This window comes from Pristiophorus japonicus, chromosome 10, assembly GCF_044704955.1.
Source record: "Pristiophorus japonicus isolate sPriJap1 chromosome 10, sPriJap1.hap1, whole genome shotgun sequence".
Taxonomy (NCBI): domain Eukaryota; kingdom Metazoa; phylum Chordata; class Chondrichthyes; family Pristiophoridae; genus Pristiophorus; species Pristiophorus japonicus.
Window position 1 is genome coordinate 126,114,592 of NC_091986.1, and position 23,747 is coordinate 126,138,338.

Below are 23,747 nucleotides of genomic sequence, written 5' to 3' on the forward strand. Positions count from 1 at the left end.
GTAGTCCCCTTTGTTTAAGCATAGTACGCTCGTTTGAGACACTACTTCCTCACCCTCAATCTGTATTACAAATTACCTCTCATTCTTCTGAACTCCAATGTGTATAGGGCCAACCTACTCAACCTATCCTCATAAGTCAACCCCCTCATCTCCGGAATCAATCTAGTGAACCTTTTCTGAACAGCCTCCAATGCAAGTATATCCTTCCTTTAAATACGGAGACCAAAACTGTACACAGTACTCCAGATGTCGCCTCGCCAATTGCCTGAACAGTTGTAGCAGGACTTCTCTGCTTTTATATTTTATGACCCTTGCAATAAAGGCCAACATTCCATTTGCCTTCCTGATTACTTGTTGTACCTGCAAACTAACTTTTTGTGTTTCATGCACAAGGACCCCCAGGTCTCTCTGTACTGCAGCACTTTGCAATTTTTCTCCATTTAAATTATAATTTGCTTTTCTATTATTTCTGCCAAAGTGGATAACCTCACATTTTCCCAAATTATACTCCATCTGCCAAATTTTTGCCCACTCACTTAACCTTTCTATATCCCTTTGCAGATTTTTTGTGTCCTCCTCACAATTTGTTTTCCCACCCTTCTTTGTATCATCACTTGGCTACATTACACTCAGTCCCTTCATCCAAGTCATTAATATAGATTGTAAATAGTTGAGGACCCAGCACCGACCCCTGTGGCACCCCACTAGTCACTGTTTGCCAACCGGAAAATAACCCATTGATCCCGACTCTCTCTTTTCTGTTAGTTAGCCAATCTTCTATTCGTGCTAATATACTACCCCCAACTCCGTGAGCTTTTATCTTGTGCAGTAACCTCTTGTGTGGCACCTTATCGAATGCCTTCTGTAAATCTAAATACACCACATCCACTGGTTCCCCCTTATCCAACCTGCTCGCTACATCCTCAAAGAACTCCATCAAATTTGTCAAACATGATTTCTCTTTCATAAAACCATTCTGACTCTGCTTGATTGAATCATGCTTTTCCAAATGTCCCGCTACTGCTTCCTTAATAATGGACTCCAGCATTTTCCCAACGACAGTTGTTAGGCTAACTGGTCTATAGATTCCTGCTTTTTGTCTGCCTCCTTTGATCCATAAATAAATAGCATCTTGTTGAATTCCAATTATGTTGTGTACTTAATCCTTTCTAAGTGGTGTGGGGTTACAGCTTCAATAGTTACAATCTTGTTCAATAGTAATAGCACTATCCCTTTAAACCATCCAACATGTCAGTGGGCAAATTGCATTAGCACCAATGTGCCTGCTTTAAATGGTGGGGACTGTATCTGAGAAGGACAAAAATAAAAGGATGTGGGGGAAAGGCAGGAAAAGGACGCACTTACTTGTAACACCGAAAAGCTCTGATTGGGTTCACTTGATCACAAGGTCTGATTGCTGATTAGTCTCTTTGGAGAATAAGACACACCCAGCAGTTTCTCTGGAATGTGTAATTAGAACTGCCCAGCCGAATGACTTTGCCAAATGAGATTAGAATAGATTGCTTCAGTTGAAGAGTTAGCTCCAGCACAGACAAGGTGGGCCAAGTGACCTTCTCATGTGCTGTTTCCATGATACTATAGGGTAAATCACTGACACTCTCAGATAGGATCTCAATTGATAATATTATGGGGCTAATTCTACAACCTGCACTTCCATCGAGTGAGGGTCAAATTACCCTAAAAATCTTTTAGAAGCAACCAGTAAATTACTCTTGGGAATTTCTGAACAGTTATGTCGAGATTATTTGATGGAAAACAACAACAACAACTTGCATTTGTATAATGCCTTTAACATGGTAAAACAAGGCACTTAATATGCCACTGAATATGGTATTTATTCTATGATTATTGGAACTACTAACTCGTACAATCCAGTGCGAGTACATTCGCCATTTATTTCTTTTGTGTAATAATCCCATCACTGTCATCCTCTCCAACCTCCACTCCTTTTTTGCATAATTTATTCAGCTGTAGATTCTGGCAGTGTCTTTCCAGTCACCCTTTATTCCCCAGAACTACTCAGTCCCTGGTCTAATAGTATAATTTAAGTAATTATTTCCAAGTTATTCTAAATTTCTATGATTGTCACTAATATTTGTACACATTTATTTTAATATCGTCATTTCAGTTAAACATGGAAATATAGAAACATAGAAAGTAGGTGCAGGAGTAGGCCATTCGGCCCTTCAAGCCTGCACCACCATTCAATATGATCATGGCTAATCATGCAACTTCAGTACTCCATTCCTGCTTTCTCTCCATATCCCTTGATCCCTTTAGCCATAAGGGCCACATCTAACTCCCTTTTGAATATATCTAATGAACTGACCTCAACAACTTTCTGTGGTAGAGAATTCCACAGGTTCACAATTCTCTGGGTGAAGACGTTTCTGCGCATCTCGGTTTAAAATGGCTTACCCCTTATCCTTAGACTGTGACCCCTGGTTCGGGACTTTCCCAACATTGGGAACATGCTTCTTGCCTCTAACATGTCCAATCCCATCAGAATTTTATATGTTTCTATGAGATCCTCTCTCATTCTTCTAAATTCCAGTGAATATAAGCCTAGTCGATCCAGTCTTTCTTCAAATGTCAGTCCTGCCATCCCGGAAATCAGTCTGGTAAACCTTCGCTGCACTCCCTCAATAGCAAGAATGTTCTTCCTCAGATTAGGAGAGCAACACTGCACACAGTACTCAAGGTGTGGTCTCACCAAGGCCTTGTACAACTGCAGTAAAACCTCTCTGCTCCTATACTCAAATCCCCTCGCTATGAAGGCCAGCATGCCATTTGCCGCCTTTACCGCTTGCTGCACATGCATGCGAAACTTCAAAGACTGATGTACCATGACACCCAGGTCTCGTTGCATCTCCCCTTTTACTAATCTGTCACCATTCAGATAATAATCTGCCTTCCTGTTTTTGCCACCGAAGTGGATAACCTCACACTTATCCACATTATACTGCTTCTGCCATGCACTTGCCCATTCACCTAACTTGTCCAAGTCCCCCTGCAGCCTCCTAACATCCTCCTCGCAGCTCACACTGCCACCCAGCTTAGTGTCATCTGCAAACTTGGAGATATTACATTCAATTCCTTCGTCTAAATCATTAATGTATATTGTAAATAGCTGGGGTCCCAGCAGTGAACCCTGCAGCACCCCACTGGTCACTGCCTGCCATTCTGAAAAGGATTCATTTATTCCCACTCTTTGCTTCCTGTCTGCCAACCAGTTCTCTATCCACATCAATACATTACCCCCAATACCATGTGCCATAATTTTGCACACAAATCTCTTGAGGGACCTTGTCAAAAGCCTTTTGAAAGTCCAAATACACCACATCCACTGGTTCTCCCTTATCCACTCTACTAGTTACACCCCAAAAAAACTCTAGCAGATTTATCAAGCATGATTTCCCTTTCATAAATCCATGTTGACTTCGACCAATACTGTCACTGCTTTCCAAATGCACTGTTATTACATCTTTAATAATTGATTCCAACATTTTCCCCACTACTGATGTCAGGCTAACCAGTCGATAATTCCCTGTTTTCTCTCTTCCTCCTTTTTTAAAAAGTGGGGTTACATTAGCTATCCTCCAATCCATATGAACTGAACCAGAGTATAAAGAATGTTGGAAAATGACGAACAATGCATCCACTATTTCTCGGGCCACTTCCTTAAGTACTCTGGGATGCAGACTATCAGGCTCTGGAGATTTATTGACCTTCAGTCACTTCAATTTCCCTAACACAATTTCCTGATTAATAAGGATTTCCCTAAGTTCTCGCTAGACCCTCGGTCCCCTAGTATTTACGGGAGGTTATTCGTGTCTTCCTTAGTGAAGACAGAACCAAAGTATTTGTTCAATTGGTCTGCCATTTCCTTGTTCCCCATTATGAATTCCCCTGATGCTGACTGCAAAGGACCCATATTAGTCTTCACTAATCTTTTTTTCTTCACACATCTATAGAAGCATTTGCAGTCAGTTTTTATGTTCCCTGCAAGCTTACTCTCATACTCTACTTTCTCCCTCCTAATTAAACCCTTAGTCCTCCTCTGCTGAATTCTAAATTTCTCCCAGTCCTCAGGTTTGCTGCTTTTTCTGGCCAATTTATATGCCTCTTCCTTCGATTTAACACTTTGCCTAATTTCCCTTGTTAGCCATGGTTGAGCCAGCTTCACTTTTTTATTCTTGCGCAACACAGGGATGTACATGGATGTTGAAGTTCATCCATGTGATATTTAAATGTCTGCCATTGCCTATCCGCCGTCAACACTTTAAGTATCATTCTCCAGTCTATCCTACCAATTCACGTCTCATACCATTGAAGTTTCCTTTCTTTAAATTCAGGACCCGAGTCTCTGAATTAACTATGTCACTCTCCATCTTAATGAAGAATTCGACCAGAATAGAAAGAAAGGAAAAGGAGGTTGGGTGGCAATGCTGGTTAAAGAGGAAATTAATGCAATAGTAAGAAAGGACATTAGCTTGGATAATGTGAAATCGGTATGGGTGGAGCTACGGAATACCAAGGGGCAGAAAACGCTAGTGGGAGGTGTGTACAGATCACCAAACAATTGTAGTAAGGTTGGGGACAGCATCAAACAAGAAATTAGGAATGCATGCAATAAAGGTACAGCAGTTATCATGGGTGACTTTAATCTACATATTGATTGGGCCAACCAAACTGGTGGCAATGCGGTGGAGGAGGATTTCCTGGAGTGTATTAGGGATGGTTTTCAAGACCAATATGTCAAGGAAACAACTAGGGAACTGGCCATCCTAGACTGGGTGATGTGTAATGAGAAAGGACTAATTAGCAATCTTGTTGTGCAAGGCCCCTTGGGGAAGAGTGACCATAACAAGGTAGAATTCTTTGTTAAGATAGGGAGTGACACAGTTAATTCAGAAACTAGGGTCCTGAATGTAAGGAAAGGTAACTTCGATGGTTTGAGGCATGACTTGGCTAGAATAGACTGGCAAATGATACTTAAAGGGTTGATGGTGGATAAGCAATGGCTAACATTTAAAGATCACATGGATGAACTTCAGCAATTGTACATCTCTGTCTGGAGTAAAAATAAAACGGGGAAGGTGGCTCAACCGTGGCTAACAAGGGAAATTAAGGATAGTGTTAAATCCAAGGAAGAGGCATATAAATTGGCCAGAAAAAGCAACAAACCTGAGGACTGGGAGAAATTTAGAATTCAGCAGAGGAAGACAAAGGTTTTAATTAAGAGGGGGAAAATAGAGTACAAGAAGAAGCTTGCTGGGAACATAAAAACTGACTGCAAAAGCTTCTATAGATATGTGAAGAGAAAAAGATTAGTGAAGACAAACGTCGGTCCCTTGCAGTCAGATTCAGGTGCATTTATAATGCGGAACAAAGAAATGGCAGACCAATTGAACAACTACTTTGGTTCTGTCTTCACGAAGGAAGACACAAATAACCTTCCGGAAGTACTAGGGGACCGAGGGTCGAGTGAGAAGGAGGAACTGAAGGATATCCTTATTAGGCGGGAAATTGTGTTAGGGAAATTGATGGGATTGAATGCTGATAAATCCCCGGGGCCTGATAGTCTGCATCCCAGAGTACTTAAGGAAGTGGCCCGAGAAATAGTAGATGCATTGGTGATCATTTTACAACAGTCTATCGACTCTGGATCAGTTCCTATGGACTGGAGGGTAGCTAATGAAACACCACTTTTTAAAAAGGGAGCGGGAGAGAAAGCAGGTAATTATAGACCGGTTAGCCTGACATCAGTAGTGGGGAAAATGTTGGAATCAATTATTAAGGATGAAATAGTAGCGCATTTGGAAAGCAATGACAGGATCGGTCCAATTAGCATGGATTTGTGAAGGGGAAATCCTGCTTGACAAATCTTCTGGAATTGTTTGAGGATGTAACTAGTAGAGTGCACCAGAGAGAACCAGTGGCTGTGATGTATTTGGACTTTCAAAAGGCTATTGACAAGGCCCCACACAAGAGATTGGTGTGCAAAATCAAAGCACATGGTTTTGGGGGTAATGTACTGACGTGGATGGAGAACTGGTTGGCAGGAAGGAGGGTAAACAAATCCTTTTCAAAATGGCAGGCAGTGACTAGTGGAGTGCCACAGGGCTCAGTGCTGGGACCCCAGCTCTTTACAATATACATTAATGATTTAGATGAAGTAATTAAGGAATTGAGTGTAATATCTCCAAGTTTGCAGATGACACTAAGCTGGGTGGCGGTGTGAGCTGTGAGGGGGATGCTAAGAGGCTGCAGGGTGACTTGGACAGGTTAGGTGAGTGGGCAAATGCATGGCAGATGCAGTATAATGTGGATAAATGTGAGGTTATCCTCTTTGGGGGCAAAAACGCGAGAGACAGAATATTATCTGAATGGCGGCAGATTAGTAAAAGGGGAAGTGCAACGAGACCTGGGTGTCATGGTTCATCAGTCTTTGAAAGTTGGCATACAGGTACAGCAGACGGTGAAGAAGGCAAATGGATTGTTGGCCTTCATAGCTTGGTGATTTGAGTAGAGGAGCAGGGAGGTCTTACTGCAGTTGTACAGGGCCTTGGTGAGGCATCACCTGAAATATTGTGTACAGTTTTGGTTTCCTAATCTGAGAAAGGATGTTCTTGCTATTGAGGGAGTGCAGCGATGGTTCACCAGACTGATTCCCGGGATGGCAGGATTGACATATGAGGAGAGACTGGATCAACTGGGCCTTTATACATTGGAATTTAGAAGGATGAGGGGGAATCTCATAGAAACATATAAGATTCTGATGGGACGGGACAGGTTAGATGCGGGTAGAATGTTCCCGATGTTGGGAAAGTCGAGAACCAGGGGACACAGTCTTAGGATAAGGGGTAGGCTATTTAGGACTGATATGAGGAGAAAATTCTTCACTCAGAGTTGTTAACCTGTGGAATTCCCTGCCGCAGAGAGTTGTTGATGCCAGTTCATTGGATGTATTCAAGAGAGAGTTAGATATGGCCCTTACGGCTCAAGGGATCAAGGGGTATGGAGAGAAAGCAGGAAAGGAGTACTGAGGGAATGATCAGCCATGATCTTATTGAATGGTGGTGCAGGCTCAAAGGGCCGAATGGCCTACTCCTGCATCTATTTTCTATGTTTCTATGTATACCATATTATGGTCACTCTTCCCCAAGGGACCCCGCACGACCAGATTGCTAATTAATCCTCTCTCGTTACACAAGATCCAGTCTAGGATGGCCTGCTCTCAAGTTGGTTCCTCGACATTTTTGTCTAGAAAATCATCCCTTATACACTGCAGGCAATCCTCCTCCATAGTATTGCTACCAGTTTGGTTAACCCAATCAATATGCAGATTAAAGTCACCCATGATAACTGCTGTACCCTTATCGTACGCGTCCCTAATTTCCTGTTTGATGCCATTCCCAACCTCCTTACTACTGTTTGGTGGTCTTTACACAACTCCCACTAATGTTTTCTGCCCTTTGGTGTTTCGCAACTCTACCCATATAGATTCCACATCATCCAAGCTAATGTCCTTCCTTACTATTGCGTTAATCTCCTCTTTAATCAGTAACACCACTCCACCTCCTTTTCCTGTCTGTCCTTCCTGAATATTGCATACCCCTGGATATTGAGTTCCCAGCCTTGGTTACCTTGGAGCCATGTCTCCGTAATCCCAATTACATCATATCTGTTAACAGCTATCTGCGCAGTCAATTCATCCACCTTATTACGAATGCTCCTCGCATTGAGACTCAGAGCCTTCAGGCTTGTTTTTTTAACACTCTTTGTCCTTTTAGAATTATATTGTAATGTGGCCCTTTTTGATTTTTCCCCTTGATTTCTCTGCCCTCCACTCTTGCTTTTCTCCTTCCTACCTTTTGCTTCTGCCCCCTTTTTACTTTGCTCTGCCTCCCTGCATCGATTCCTATCGCCCTGCCTTTTTTAGTTTAAACCCTCCCCAACAGTACTAGCAAACACTCCACCTAGCACATCGGTTCCAGTCCTGCCCAGGACCGTCCAGTTTGTACTGGTCCCACCTCCCCCAGAACCGGTTCCAATGTCCCAGGAATTTGAGTCCCTCCCCCTTGCACCATTCCTCAAGCCACGTAGTCATCTGAGCTATTCTGCAATTCCTACTCTGACTAGCACGTGGCACTAGTAGCAATCCTGAGATTACTACCTTTGAGATCCTACTTTTTAATTTAACTCCTAGCTCCCTAAATTCAGCTTGTAGGACCTCATCCCGTTTTTTACCTATTTCGTTGGTACCCTCCCCCTCCAGAATGCGCTGCAGCCGCTCTGAGACATCCTTGACACTTGCACCAGGGAGGCAACATACCATCCTGGAGTCTCGGTTGCGGCCGCAGAAACACTTATCTCTTTCTCTTACAATAGAATCCCCTATCACTATAGCTCTGCCACTCTTTTTCCTGTCCTCCTGTGTAGCAGAGCCACCCATGGTGCCATGAACTTGGCTACTGCTGCCTTCCCCTGATGAGTCATCTCCCCCAACAGTACCCAAGGTGGTGTATCTGTTTTGGACAGAGATGACAGCAGGGGACCCCTGCATTACCTTCCTTCCACTGCTCTTCCTGATGGTCACCCATTCCCTATCTACCTGTGTAACCTTTACCTGTGGTGTAACCAACTCACTGAACGTGCTATTCACGACATCCTCAGCATCGCGAATGCTCCACAGTGAATCCATGTGCAACTCCAGTGCCGCAATGTGATCTGCCAGGAGCTGCAGCTGGATACACTTCCTGCACATGTAGTCATCAGGGACACTGGTAGTGTCCCTGATTTCCCACATAGCACAGGAGGAGCATGACATGGGTCTGGGCTCTCTTGCCATGACTTAACCCTTAAATTAACCGAATTGATAACAACACCAAAGGATTCTTACTGATCAGAAAAGAAAAAGAAAAAGATTAAATACTCCCCAATCCCCCAGCCAATCACTTACCCTCTTGGCTGTGACGTCACGCTTCGATTTATTTTTACTCCTTTGTTTACCTTCTGCTCCTGCACCAGCTGGCTCCTCCGACTTAGTCACCTGGAAACCACATCTCTGTAATGGATGCTTTCCTGTGATGTCACGCATTGATTTCTTTTTACTTCTCTCCCCTCACAGGTCTGTTTGCGCTATTCCCAGTTAGCTCCTTTATCTCCCCCTCCGATCTCGCGCTGTTTGAATCTCCCGGGTCCACTCTCGTTCCTTTATCTCCCCCTTCGATCTCACGCTGAAGTTTGTGTAACTATTATACTTTCATCTATATAGCACCTTATCATGTCGCTTAGAATCATTACAAATTGCTTCACATATGATGATTCACTACTGTTATGTAGGCAAGCATATCAGCCATTTTATGCACAGCAAGATTCCACAAACTGCCGTGGGATGAATGACCAGTTAATCTGAATGACCAGCAATTCCATAATCGTTGCATCATGCGACTGCCAGGATGGTAAAACGTAAATTAGATGGACCTTGCTCTTTTTCATCTCCCAGTTCCTGTGTTCAAATGTGTTTTTATCTGATGTTTGTTGGAATTGGCCCCAGCAAGAGAATGCAACTTCTTGCTACCTACAGTAAAATCTGTGCAAGCTTACCAGTGGCAGGAAAAGTATGCATGAAGTTGTATCCGGGGAACTGGTGAGGCTAGTCATAACTCCAGTGGCCTCAAAGACCCCACCCTGAAGGATTGAAGCATGGGAAAGGATGAAAATATATGCCAAAACCCTTGTGGCTGCACTATGCCAGTATTAAACAAATATTTTCTGTCTGTCTTCACAGAAGAAGACACAAAAAACCTCTTCGAAATAATGGAACACCAAGGGTCCAGTGAGAATGCGGAACTGAAAGAAATAGTACTGGAGAAGTTAATGCAACTGAAAGCTAATAAATCCCTTAGACCCGATGGCCTAATTCCTAGGGTTTTGAAAGAAGTGGTGATAGAGTTAGTGGATGCATTGACTGTCATCTTCCAAATTTCTATAGATGCTAGAATGGTTCCTGCAGATTGGAAGGTAGCAAATGTAACCCCGCTATTCAAGAAAGGAGGGAGAAAGAAAATGGGGAACTGCAGACCAGATAGCCTGATATCAGTCATAGGGAAAATGCTAGAATCTATTATTAAGGAAGTCGTAACAGGGCACTTAAAATAAATAATAGGATTGGGCAGAATCAACACGGATTTATGAAAGGGAAATCATGTTTGACAAATCTGTTATATTTTTTGTTTTTTGTAACTAGCAGAATAGATAAGGGGGGACCAATGGATGTGCTGTATTTGGATTTTCAGAAGGCATTAGATAAGGTGCTACACAAGAGGATTGGTTAACGGACAGAAAACAAAGAGTAGGAATAAATGGGTCATTTTCAGGTTGGCAGGCTGTAACTATTGGGGTTCCTCAAGGATCGGTGCTTGACCCAACTATTCACAATCTATATCAATGATTTGGATGAGGGGACCAAATATAATATATCCAAGTTTGCTGATGATACAAAGCTACATAAGAACATAAGAACATAAGAACATAAGAATTAGGAACAGGAGTAGGCCATCTAGCCCCTCGAGTCTGCTCCGCCATTCAACAAGATCATGGCTGATCTGGCCGAGGACTCAGCTCCACTTACCTGCCCGCTCCCCATAACCCTTAATTCCCTTATTGGTTAAAAATCTATCTATCTGTGACTTGAATACATTCAATGAGCTAGCCTCAACTGCTTCCTTGGGCAGAGAATTCCACAGATTCACAACCCTCTGGGAGAAGAAATTCCTTCTCAACTCGGTTTTAAATTGGCTCCCCCATATTTTGAGGCTGTGCCCCCTAGTTCTAGTCTCCCCGACCAGTGGAAACAACCTCTCTGCCTCTATCTTGTCTATCCCTTTCATTATTTTGAATGTTTCTATAAGATCACCCCTCATCCTTCTGAACTCCAACGAGTAAAGACCCAGTCTACTTAATCTATCATTATAAGGTAACCCCCTCATCTCCAGAATCAGCCTAGTGAGTCGTCTCTGTACACCCTCCAAAGCTAGTATATCCTTCCTTAAGTAAGGTGACCAAAACTGCACGCAGTACTCCAGGTGCGGCCTCACTAATACCCTGTACAGTTGCAGCAGGACCTCCCTGCTTTTGTACTTCATCCCTCTCGCAATAAAGACCAACATTCCATTCGCCTTCCTGATTACCTGCTGCACCTGCAAACTAACTTTTTGGGATTCATGCACAAGGACCCCCAGGTCCCTCTGCACCGCAGTATGTTGTAATTTCTCCCCATTCAAATAATATTCCCTTTTACTGTTTTTTTTTCCCCAAGGTGAATGAACTCACATTTTCCGACACTGTATTCCATCTGCCAAACCTTAGCTCATTCGCTTAACCTATCTAAATCTCTTCGCAGCCTCTCTGTGACCTCTACACAACCCGCTTTCTACTAATCATTGTGTCATCTGCAAATTTTGTTACACTACACTCTGTCCCCTCTTCCAGGTCATCTATGTATATTGTAAACAGTTGTGGTCCCAGCACGAATCCCTGTGGCACACCACTAACCACCGATTTCCAACCCGAAAAGGACCCATTTACCCCGACTCTCTGCTTTCTGTTAGCCAGCCAATTCTCGATCCATGCTAATACATTTCCTCTGACTCGGCGTACCTTTATCTTCTGCAGGAGAGTATCAAATTAAAAACCAATGCATATAAGGTGGCCAAGGTTAGTGGGAAACTAGAAGATTGGGAAAATTTTAAACGACAGCAAAGAATGACCTTTTGTGTGGCACCTTATCGAATGCCTTTTGGAAATCTTAATACACCACATCCATCGGTACACCTCTATCCACCATGCTCATTATATCCTCCAAGAATTCCAATAAATTAGTTAAACATGATTTCCCTTTCATGAATCCATGTTGCGTCTGCTTGATTGCACTATTCCTATCTAGATGTCCCGCTATTTCTTCCTTAATGATAGCTTCAAGCATTTTCCCCACTACAGATGTTAAATTCACCGGCCTATAGTTACCTGCCTTTTGTCTGCCCCCTTTTTTAAACAGAGGCGTTACATTAACTGCTTTCCAATCCGCTGGTACCTCCCCAGAGTCCAGAGAATTTTGGTAGATTATAACAAATGCATCTGCTATAATTTCCGCCATCTCTTTTAATACCCTGGGATGCATTTCATCAGGACCAGGGGACTTGTCTACCTTGAGATCCATTAGCCTGTCCAGCACTACCTCCCTAGTGATAGTGATTGTCTCAAGGTCCTCCCTTCCCACATTCCTGTGACCAGCAATTTTTGGCATGGTTTTTGTGTTTTCCATTGTGAAGACCGAAGCAAAATAATTGTTTAAGGTCTCAGCCATTTCCACATTTCCCATTATTAAATCCCCCTCCTCATCTTCTAAGGGACCAACATTTACTTTAGTCACTCTTTTCCGTTTTATATGTCGGTAAAAGCTTTTACTATCTGTTTTTATGTTTTGCGCAAGTTTTCTTTCGTAATCTATCTTTCCTTTCTTTATTGCTTTCTTAGTCATTCTTTGCTGTTGTTTAAAATTTTCCCAATCTTCTAGTTTCCCACTAACCTTGGCCACCTTATACGCATTGGTTTTTAATTTGATACTCTCCTTTATTTCCTTGGTTATCCACGTCTGGTTATCCCTTCTCTTACCGCCTTTCTTTTTCACTGGAATATATTTTTGTTGAGCACTATGAAAGAGCTCCTTCAAAGTCCTCCACTGTTCCTCAATTGTGCCACCGTTTAATCTGTGTTCCCAGTCTACTTTAGTCAACTCTGCCCTCATCCCACTGTAGTCCCCTTTGTTTGAGCAAAGTACGCTTGTTTGAGACACTACTTCCTCACCCTCAATCTGTATTACAAATTTAATCATACTGTGATCACTCATTCCGAGAGGATCTTTTACTTGGAGATCGTTTATTATTCCTGTCTCATTACACAGGACCAGATCTAAGATAGCTTGCTCCCTTATAGATTCTGTAACATACTGTTCTAAGAAACAATCCCATATGCATTCTATGAATTTCTCCTCAAGGCTACCCCGTGCGATTTGATATGACCGATCGATATGTTGGTTCAAATCCCCCATGATTACTGCCGTTCCTTTTTCACATGCTCCATTATTCCCTTGATTATTGTCCGCTCCACCGTGAAGTTATTATTTGGGGGCCTATAAACTACGCCCACCGGTGACCTTTTTCCCCTTACTATCTCTAATCTCCACCCACAATGATTCAACATTTTGTTCATTAGAGCCAATATCGTCTCTCACAACTGCCCTGATATCATCCTTTATTAACAGAGCTACCCCATCTCCTTTCCCTTCTTGTCTATCTTTCCGAATTGTCAGATACCCCTGTATGTTTAATTCCCAGTCTTGGCCACCCTGCAACCACGTTTCAGTAATGGTCACCAAATCATACCCATTTGTAATGATTTGTGCCGTCAACTTTGTTTCGAATGCTACATGCGTTTAGGTAAAGTGTTTTAATACTAGTTTTTAAACCATGATTTTTAGTTTTGACCCTTCCTGCAGCCCCTTTATATTCATACATATTGTCCCTTCCTATCATGTTGTGGTTTACACTTACCCCAGTGCTACTCTGTTCTGTTGCCTCCTGCCTTTTGCATTCTTTCTTGGAGTTCTGTTCATCTGAGCTCTCACCCAGTCTAACTAGCTCAGAGCCCTCTCCTGGGTTCCCATTCCCCTGCCAAGCTAATTTAAAGCCCTCCCAACCGCACTATCAAAACCACCCGCGAGAACATTGGTCCCGTCTCTGTTGAGATGTGACCTATCCGACTTGTACAGATTCCACCTACCCCAGAAGCGGTCGCAATTGTTCACAAAACTAAAGCCCTCCCTCCTACACCAATGCCCCAGCCATGTATTTATCTGACGAGCCTTCCTATTTCTACCCTCACTAGTATGTGGCACTGGCAGTGATCCCGAGATTACCACCTTTGAGGTCCTGGCTTTCAATCTTACTCCTAGCTCCCTAAACTCAGCTTTCAGGACCTCACCCCTCTTTCTACCTATGTCGTTGGTACCAATGTGGACCACAACCACTGGCTGTTCCCCTTCCCTCCCCAGAATGCCCTGCAATTACTCAGTGACATCATTGACCCTTGCACCAGGGAGGCAACACACCATCCTGATGTCACGTTTGCTGCTGCAGAAGCGCCTATCTGCTCCCCTAACTATTAAATCTCCTATCACTATAGCCCTTCCCATCTTCTTCCTCCCCCCCCCCCCCCCCCTGTGCAGCTGAGCCACCCACGGTGCTGTGGACTTGCCTCTGGGGAGTGCAGCCAGGGCCATCACCGCCCTCGCCAGTAGTCAGAATAGAGTACCGGTTGGAGAGCGGGATAGCCTCAGGGGACTCCTGCACTACCTGCCTCACTATACTCTTGTGTGCGACGGTCACCCATTCCCTATCCTCCTGTACCCTTTTAATCTGTGGGGTGACCAATGCCTGAAACGTGCTATCCACGTACCTCTCGTTCTCTCGGATGCTCCTCAGTGCCTCCAGTCCTCGCTCAAGCTCCGAGACTCGGTGCTCGAGTTGGAGGAGCTGGAGACACTTCCTGCACATGTGGTCATCCCTGTTGCAGGAAGCATCCAGGAATTCCCACATGGCACAGGTGTTGCATTCCGTTTGAACGAGCTGCCCTGCCATCCCACTAGTTACCCTTAAATTACCCAGCAAAAACGCTGACTCCCACTACACACACTAAACAGCTATTTAGTAATTTATCCTCTTTGTGTTGTGTTCTAATTCTAATTAGTAATTAGAACACAAAATCAAAGAGATACACTCACCAGCCGATCAGCCAACCACTTACCAGCTTGGCTGTGACGTCACTTTTTGGTTTCTTGTCCCTCCTCCCCGCACTGCTCGCTCACCGACTGCCGCTGGGTCTTTGTAGGCCGCTGACCCCGGACTGCCGCTGACGCTGCTCCTCCCCTCCTATAAAAGGTATGATTTTGAAAAGTGTTTGTGAGCAGAGAGACCTTGGTGTCCATATACATGAATCCTTAAAGGGCAAGTTGATAAAGTGGTTAAAAAAGCAAATGGGTTCCTTGGATGTATAAATAGACATAAGGATGGATTTTCGGCTTTGATGTTTTCGGGTCGATAATGGCAGCGGGCCCGGGAATAGTTTGGGCCTCATTGGTAAGTTTGGACAGCTGGGCCCTGTGTCGGGGGCTCAGCATAAAGGGAGACGTTGTACACCTCTCTTGGGCACTAGGATGGGAAACTCCTGAACTAAAGAGCCGGGCTGAGAGCGCTCCGAGAGACGGGGGGTGGGGGGGCGCAGAAATCTTTAAAAAAAAAACATAAAAACATTGCCCAAGCCACCACAACACAAATTGCAAAAAAAATTAAAAGAAAAAACAATCACACTTACCTTAGGAGTCCATTACCTACCTCTCCGCTGTCGGGATGGTTGGACCGCCCTGATTTCCCAGGCGGTTAATGCGAGGCGTACTTCGGAGCATACGGGGCAGGCAATAGTCCAAACTCACACCGGTGTCACAACCAGGGGCGTTGCACACCAGGCGCGGCTCTTCCGGGCGTTGCTGCTCTTCGCAGCTGCTAAACTGGACCCGAGGATCGCTGCAGGGTGCTGGAGGCTGACCCCCCAGCCAGAACACCTCGTCGCTGTCATTGTCGCCGCTCCGGGGCGAAAAACGGAGCGGAGAAGAACCAGCTCTAAGAATATAAAAGCAAAACGATCATGCTGGAACTTTATAAATAACTGGTTCGGCCTCAGCTAGAGTACTGTAGACAATTCTGGGCACCACACCAGGAAAGATCTAAAGATCTTGGAAAGGGTACAGAGGAGGTTTTCCAGGATGTTACCAGGGATGAGGGACTTCAGTTATGAGGAGAGGTTGGAAACATTAGAATTGTTCTCCTTGGAACAGAGAGGGTTAAGCGCTGACTTAATAGAGATTTTCAACCTTCTGTGCTTCTCTGATCAGATTCTACAGGTAAATGCATTGCTTCATTAATAGTGATATTTAATAAAAAATGTCTCGTGTTTGCAAGCTTGCTTCCTTCTGATTTTATTATCGAAAAAGTCTATTTTATAGTTTTTATTGATTTAAAAAAACACCATTAAATATTAGAAGAAAATAGCCCATCAGATTTTGCCACGTGCCCACGCATTTTATTTTACTGACCCGAGTGGACCCTTAAATGCAACATTTCAGTTCTATCTGACAGGAATCTGTTTTAAATGTGAACCCTGGAAGTATAGAATCATAGAATCATAGAAATTTACAGCATGGAAGGAGGCCATTTCGGCCCATCATGTCCTCGCTGGTTGACAAAGAGCTATCCAGCCTAATCCCACTTTCCAGCTCTTGATCCGTAGCCCTGTAGGTTACATAAAAACATAGGAAATAGATGCAGGAGTAGGCCATCTGGCCCTTCGAGCCTGCACCACCATTCAATAAGATCATGACTGATCATTCCTTCAGCACCCCGTTCCTGCTTTCTCTCCATACTCCTTGATCCCTTTAGCCACAAGGGCCATATCTAACTCCCTCTTGAATATATCCAATGAACTGGCTTCAACAACTCTCTGCGGTAGGGAATTCCACAGGTTAACAACTCTCTGAGGGAAGAAGTTCCTCCTCATCTCAGTCCTAAATGGCTTACCCCTTATCCTTAAACTGTGTTCCCTGGTTCTGGACTTCCCCAACATCGGGAACATTCTTCCTGCATCTAACCTGTCCAGTCGCGTCAGAATTTTATATGTTTCTATGAGATCCCCTCTCATCCTTCTAAATTCCAGTGAATACAGGCCCAGTCGATCCAATCTCTCCTCATATGTCAGTCCTGCCATCCCGGGAATCAGTCTGGTGAACCTTCGCTGCACTCACTCAATAGCAAGAATGTCCTTCCTCAGATTAGGAGACCAAAACTGAACACAATATTCCAGGTGGGGCCTCACCAAGGCCCTGTACAACTGTAGTAAGACCTCCCTGCTCCTATACTCAAATTCCCTTGCTATGATTTGCCTTCTTCACCGCCTGCTGTACCTGCATGCCAACCCTCAATGACTGATGAACCATGACACCCAGGTCTCGCTGCACCTCCCCTTTTCCTAATCTGCTGCCATTCAGATAATATTCCCAAAGTGGATAACCTCACATTTATCCACATTATACTGCATCTGCCATGTATTTTCCCACTCGCCTAACCTGTCCAAATCACCCTGCAGCCTCTTAGCGTCTTCCTCATAGCTCACACCGCCACCCAGTTTAGTGTCATCTGCAAACTTGGAGATATTACACTCAATTCCATCATCTAAATCATTAATATATATTGTAAAGAGCTGGGGTCCCAGCACTGAGCCCTGTGGCACTCCACTAGTCACTGCCTGCCATTCTGAAAAGGACCCGTTAATCCCGACTGTCTGCTTCCTGTCTGCCAACCGGTTCTCTATCCACGTCAGTACATTACCCCCAATACCACGTGCTTTGATTTTGCACACCAATCTCTTGTGTGGGACCTTGTCAAAAGCCTTTTGAAAGTCCAAATACACCACATCCACTGGTTCTCCCCTGTCCACTCTACTAGTTACATCCTCAAAAAATTCCAGAAGATTTGTCAAGCATGATTTCCCCTTCATAAATCCATGCTCACTTGGACCAATCCTATCACTGCTTTCCAAATGCGCTGCTATTTCATCCTTAATGATTGATTCCAATATTTTCCCCACTACTGATGTCAGGCTAACCGGTCTATAATTACCCGTTTTCTCACTCCCTCTTTTTTAAAAAAGTGGTGTTACATTAGCAACCCTCCAGTCCATAGGAACTGATCCATAGTCGATAGACTGTTGGAAAATTATCACCAATGCATCCACTATTTCTAGGGCCACTTCCTTAAGTGCTCTGGGATGTAGACGATCAGGCCCTGGAGATTTATCGGCACTTCAAGTGCACATCCAAGTACTTTTTAAATGTGGTGAGGGTTTCTGCCTCTACCACCCTTTCAGGCAGTGAGTTCCAGACTCCCACCACCCTCTGGGTGAAAACATTTTCCCTCAAATCCCCTCTAAACCTCCTACCAATTACTTTAAATCTATGCCCCCTGGTTGTTGACCCCTCTACTAAGTGAAATTGCTCCTTCCTATCCACTCTATCTCAGCCCCTCATAATTTTATACACCTCAATAAGGTCTCCCCTTATCATCCTCTGTTCCAAAGAAAACAAACCCAGCCTATCCAATCTTTCCTCATAGCTAAAATTCTCCAGTCCAGGCAACATCTTTGTAAATCTCCTCTGTAACCTCTCTAGTGAAATCACATCTTTCCTGTAATGTGGTGACCAGAACTGTACACAGTACTCTAACTGTGGCCTAACTAGTGTTTTATAGTTCAAGCATAACCTCTCTTGTATTCTATGCCTTGACTAATAAAGGCAAGTATTCCGTATGCCTTCTTAACCACCTTATCTACCTGGCCTGATACCTTCAGGCATCTGTGGACCTGCACTCCAAGGTCCCTTTGTTCCTCTACACTTCTCAGTGTCCTACCATTTATTGTGTATTCCCTTGCCTTGTTAGCCCTCCACAAATGCATTGCCTCACACTTCTCCGGATTGAATTGCATTCACCACTGTTCTGCTCACCAGACCAGTTCATTGATATCTTCCCACAGCCTACAGCTTTCTTTGACATTATCAACCACAAAGCTGATTTTAGTATCATCTGCAAACTTCTTAATTATAGCCCCTACATTCAAGTCTGAAACATTGATATATACCACAAAAAGCAAGGGACCTTGTACTGAGCCCTGCAGAACACCACTGGAAACACCCTTCCAGTCACAAAAACACCCATCACCCATTACCCTTTGGTAGAACAGTTATGCTTGGTCACATTCCTGAAATTCATCTGAGACTCGAACAGTTTCTTTTAATAAATCCACAATATTTGTATCGGAGTCTCTTACCACTTACTATGATGGTTTCACCAAGGACAAAATAATTGTCTGCCTAAAGTCAAATTTGATCACAGTTTATACTCCAAAAACTGAAATGATGCAGATGTTGGTGTTTAGATTTCAAATGTCCACGATCTTTGGTCCCAAAATACAGCCATTTGATTAGGATAAATAATTAAGGTAATATATCTTTGATACTACAGTTAAAGGTCGTGACTTCATTACTTGACAGGTTAAGACTGATAGCATTTTGGTTTGACATTTTAACATGTCAATATACCATAGAGCATTGATTGATGTCAACCTGGAACCATTGATGAATTATTCCCTGCAACTCTTGTTCCTGTCATTAAAGGGGTGGGTCACAGGACATTGTGTTAACAGTGTAAGTTCATGTTGTGGTTAGCATACTCGACGAGCAACCCAGAGATTATGGCCAGATTTTCTCCAGGTAGACAGGTTGGGGGCAGGGGGCCTCCAAGGCGGGCTCTGCCGACTTTAATGGCAGGGTCTGATTTGCAGGTGAGGCCTCGGATTCACGCCTGCTGCCAGCCAGATTGAGAGACTGGCTGGCTGCAGGAGAGTATGCCTGCAGATGCGGAGAGGGAGTAAGGGGTCAGTCCGGGGGAGGAATCATGGCGGGGAGGCTGGGATTAGCAGCGAGGCTGGAGATTGGCAGAGAAGGATCGGGGAAGGGGGGCTGGGGATGGGGAGGTCAGGGATCAGTGGGTGGAGGGTGGGGGGGGGGGTCAGTCGGAGCGTCGGCGGGGAGAGGGTCGGTGGGGGATCGGGGATCTGCGCGTGAGCGTCAGCCCAGGATCGGTAGGGATTGGGAAAGAGGATAGGGGCCAGCCACCGAAGGATTGTGGCCGGCCTTATCATCATCGGTAAAGTATGGGGGGAGACCTCAAGGTGGGAATCAGAGGACTTGTGATGGGGTCTCTGATTGCGGGGGATGAGCTAGGTAAGGACCCTGTTCCAGGAGGTAGGTATAAAACGTCTTATCTCCTGGATGCAGCAGTCTCCGCCTCGGTTTAACTGCCAGTTTTCATGCAGTTAAATTCAAAATGGAGTTTTAAAAAGGGGCTTCCATTCTCATTATAATATTTAAATTGACCCTCTGCCCCATGGGAGTGGGTTGGTCACTTGGCCCCATCCTGCCTCTGCTGACACTGGAAGTGGGTGGTTTGGAGGTGGGATCAGGTCAAGAATCCCATTTTTTACAATTTAACTACCCCTACGCTCCAAAACCCACCCTTTTTTTTTTAAAAAAGGGGAAAATTCCAGCCTTTGAATTCAAATTCGACCATGGCAAGTTTGTGAAATTGAATTCAATAAATGGGACAATTTATGAACAGTTTTCCCTTCCTGGGCCCATGCTAGCTGACATTGCAAATAGTTCCCTCTCCTCAGCTTTTGTCCCTCTCCATTTTAAAACAGCCATCATGTCTTTCCTCAAAAATCCACTCTCAACCCCCTCCTTGCAAACTATCATCCCATCACAAACCGCCATTTCCTGTCCAAAGTCCTTGACCGTGTTTCTGTTGACTGCAACTCGATGTTGGAATCTCTCCAATCAAGTTTCTTTCCTGCCACAGCACTGAAATACCCTAATGGATTGCAGCAGTTCAAGGAGAACACCCACCACCTTCTCAGGGGATCTAAGGCAAAAAATGCAGCCTTGCCAGTGCACTAATATCCTGTGAATAAATTAAAACAATGTACAGGGAAAGTAAGGTTCCATTGTTTTCCAGATTCAAGTCTTTCTCTTGTTAATAATTAGATCATTCTGTACTTCGTACAGAATGTTTTCTGTAAGTGACATTATTTCAATGTCACTGTTGCACATAACTACATGTTGAAGTATATTTAAAATATACATCAGGAGAAATTGAAGAAAGAACCGTTAACATTACTTACATATTGATGCATGAACACACTTACAGAAAAAATTCCAAGATTTTTGAGGCAGCTAGTATTGATACTTTTCTGTTTGATGACATTAGAATACACTAATGGTGCCTGGAGGTAGGATCAATTTTCAATTCTTATAGTTCGTAGATTTTCCCCAAATGTTCCAATAAACTGCAGAATTTATACACCTCTGTTAAAGAGAGTGGGGTGTCAGCCTTTATTTGGATCCAGACCTGCTTCATGTAGGTTCTGTTACTCAATGACCAGCAGCTCTGTTATTGAGCATTTAATTCCCAATCTGAAAATCGAAGTTCAAAGCCAAACCTTGACAAGGCATTTAAAATTGTCTGTCCACATTAGACAATTTTTTTCCATTTCATGACTGGGCCAAGAAGCTCAGCACTGGTACTTCTGTTCAACATTAAAACAGTCACTCTCCCAAATAATGATTAATAAATGATTTGCTCAAAAATCTCCTTCTTCTAATCCCTTTGTACATGTAGCAAGGTCTACTAGATGTAGCCTTATTAAAGGCCCAAGCCTGGAGATGTATGTTCCAGTTACAATTCCAAGGACAAGCGATCTAATATTGCTGTGGCCAGTCAATTACAAGCAGAAGTGTGCAAAAGTTGAATAGTAAACTTTTGTAAAAATGTTTTTAAAAGCTTTCATTTAATTTGTATATCTTCAAATTACTCTTAAACTGAGTACATTGCACAATTTGCAAAACTTGTCGTAACCAATACTGTTAAAGAGTAGCATCATGAGATTCTCGAGTGAAACTGTCGGTAACACTTTTGAAAGCCCTCACCAGATCATTAGAAAAGAATCTCAAGGAGATTGTGTTCCGATGTGAAAATAGTTACTTTTTTTGAACTGAAGATGATTGTTAATGTTGTTTTCTCTTTTCACTAGTCTATTTTAGGAGTCCAGTGTGTAGTACAGAAGCAGCTCAAAGCCTTTGTTACACTGGAGCACTTTGGTCGGATTTATGGAGGAAGTGGAGCTGGGTGTCAGCCAAAAGCACAGCTGATGAAATTTGCAACGGGTGGTTCAATCCTTGGCAAAGGGGTGAAATTTGCAGTGAGAGGAGGCAGAGTAAGCACTGATATCATTAGTGTTGCCAATGAGGATGGTAGGAGAGTCGCTGCGGTGTTAAATAATGCCTACTATCTGGAAAATTTCCACTTCACCATTGACGGCATGGACACACATTATTTCATTAAACTGGGGCCTGCAGAAAGGGATCTCGCTATTTTGGGCCTTACTGGTGGAAGGCGAACCCTGGAGAATGGCGTTAATGTTACTGTGTCTCAAATTAATACTGTTCTGAATGGAAGGACTAGAAGATACACTGATATTAAACTTCAATATGGTTTGTTATGTTTAAATACACGATATGGGACAACCATCGATGAAGAGAAGATTCGTGTCTTGGAGATGGCCAGGCAGCGGGCTGTAGCACAGGCGTGGAATAGGGAGCAGCAAAGGTTACAAGATGGAGAGGAGGGCATTCGCTCATGGACCGAGGGAGAAAAGCAGCAGCTGTTGATCACTGGCAGGGTGCAAGGCTATGACGGCTATTTTATAAAAACTGTTGAGCAATACCCTGAATTGTCAGACAGTGTAAATAATATCCATTTCATGAGACAGAGTGAAATGGGCAAGAGGTAACAGTAAAGGACCATGTGCCAACCACTTTGCCAAAGACAGCTGCTTATGTGGCCATTTTTCAGGCTGTGTTGTTACAGTTATTTTTAAAACCGTTGCACTGTAATTCCTGCAACGTGCTGAGGTTTTTTTTCTTTTTTTTTGTCTTCACACATTTTGCATTGAGCAGAAGGTATTTTGCAGTAGTGTGATCACAGTGAATTTTTGCTATTTTCTAACAATATGAGAACTGTGAGCTATTCGTTTACAGTCGGTTTCAAGGTCAGAACCAGGAGTGCAAGACGCATACTCGTAAAGAAATGTGTTTTCCTCGTGTCTACATAAAAATTCAAAGGATTATCATTTTGTTAATTCTTTGGGACTTAGTACGAGATGGATTTCGATGCAGCCAAGAACTACAGCTGCATTTTCTATCGCCGCAGAAAGTAACAACTTGTGTGAGAACTTTCCTACGGTTCTGGTTTTAATTTGAGACAAATCTCAACTCTTATGTTTCTAACACTGTATTCTGATTGTGTAAATAAGCAAGGCTGTAAATAAATGCAAATGTAGAGAACTACAGCAGTAATCCTGTGTAGTCTTCAGTGGAAATAAAAAGGTTATTTTGTGTTTTGAATTTTTTTTTAAACTTGATTTCAATCAGAAGTCATACTGTAGGTAAGTTGAGAGTCTGAAATCATTTTAGTTTGGAGTTTTTTTTTTAAATTGTGTCTTTTTTTTGCTTCTGTTTATTTTTGATAGTTGTTTTCAGTTTAATTTAATTTTTTTTAAGTTTGACTTTTTATTAAAAGATTTAAAAATCTCCATATTTCTTCTGTTTATTCATTTATTCTTTAACTCAATTCATTGTTTAGTTTTAATCACAATGGGATTGGGTGGTGCAGTATGAAAATCCCATCTCTCACTCAACCAACATAGATATAGTCTGCAGCACAAGAACCAGGAATTGAAAATCTTTAACGCCTGTATCTAACTGAACCTGTTAAAGTGCCCACTTAACACTAATTATTGGCTGCTAATTTGTGTTGTTTTCATTCTTCTCTAGATTTTAATTAAGTGTTTAATGTTCTTTGAACTGGTCTAATGTGTGTTTTGGGATTGGGCGATGTTGGTGCGTGTGTATTTATATACATATATGCATCACAATATTA

The 23,747-nt window shown here is 43.2% G+C and overlaps 1 protein-coding gene across 3 annotated transcripts in view; it reads left to right on the forward strand.

Annotated features, from left to right (window-relative positions):
* tenm4 (teneurin transmembrane protein 4) overlaps nucleotides 1-23,282 on the forward strand; it is a 969,538-nt gene extending 946,256 nt beyond the window's left edge. For all 3 annotated transcript variants that reach the window (XM_070892063.1, XM_070892064.1, XM_070892065.1), the window contains one exon: nucleotides 21,841-23,282. In XM_070892063.1, the coding sequence (XP_070748164.1) occupies nucleotides 21,841-22,599 (759 nt within the window). In that variant the 3' untranslated portion in view covers nucleotides 22,600-23,282. The remainder of the gene's footprint in view (nucleotides 1-21,840) is intronic.
* Nucleotides 23,283-23,747: the final 465 nt, after the last annotated feature.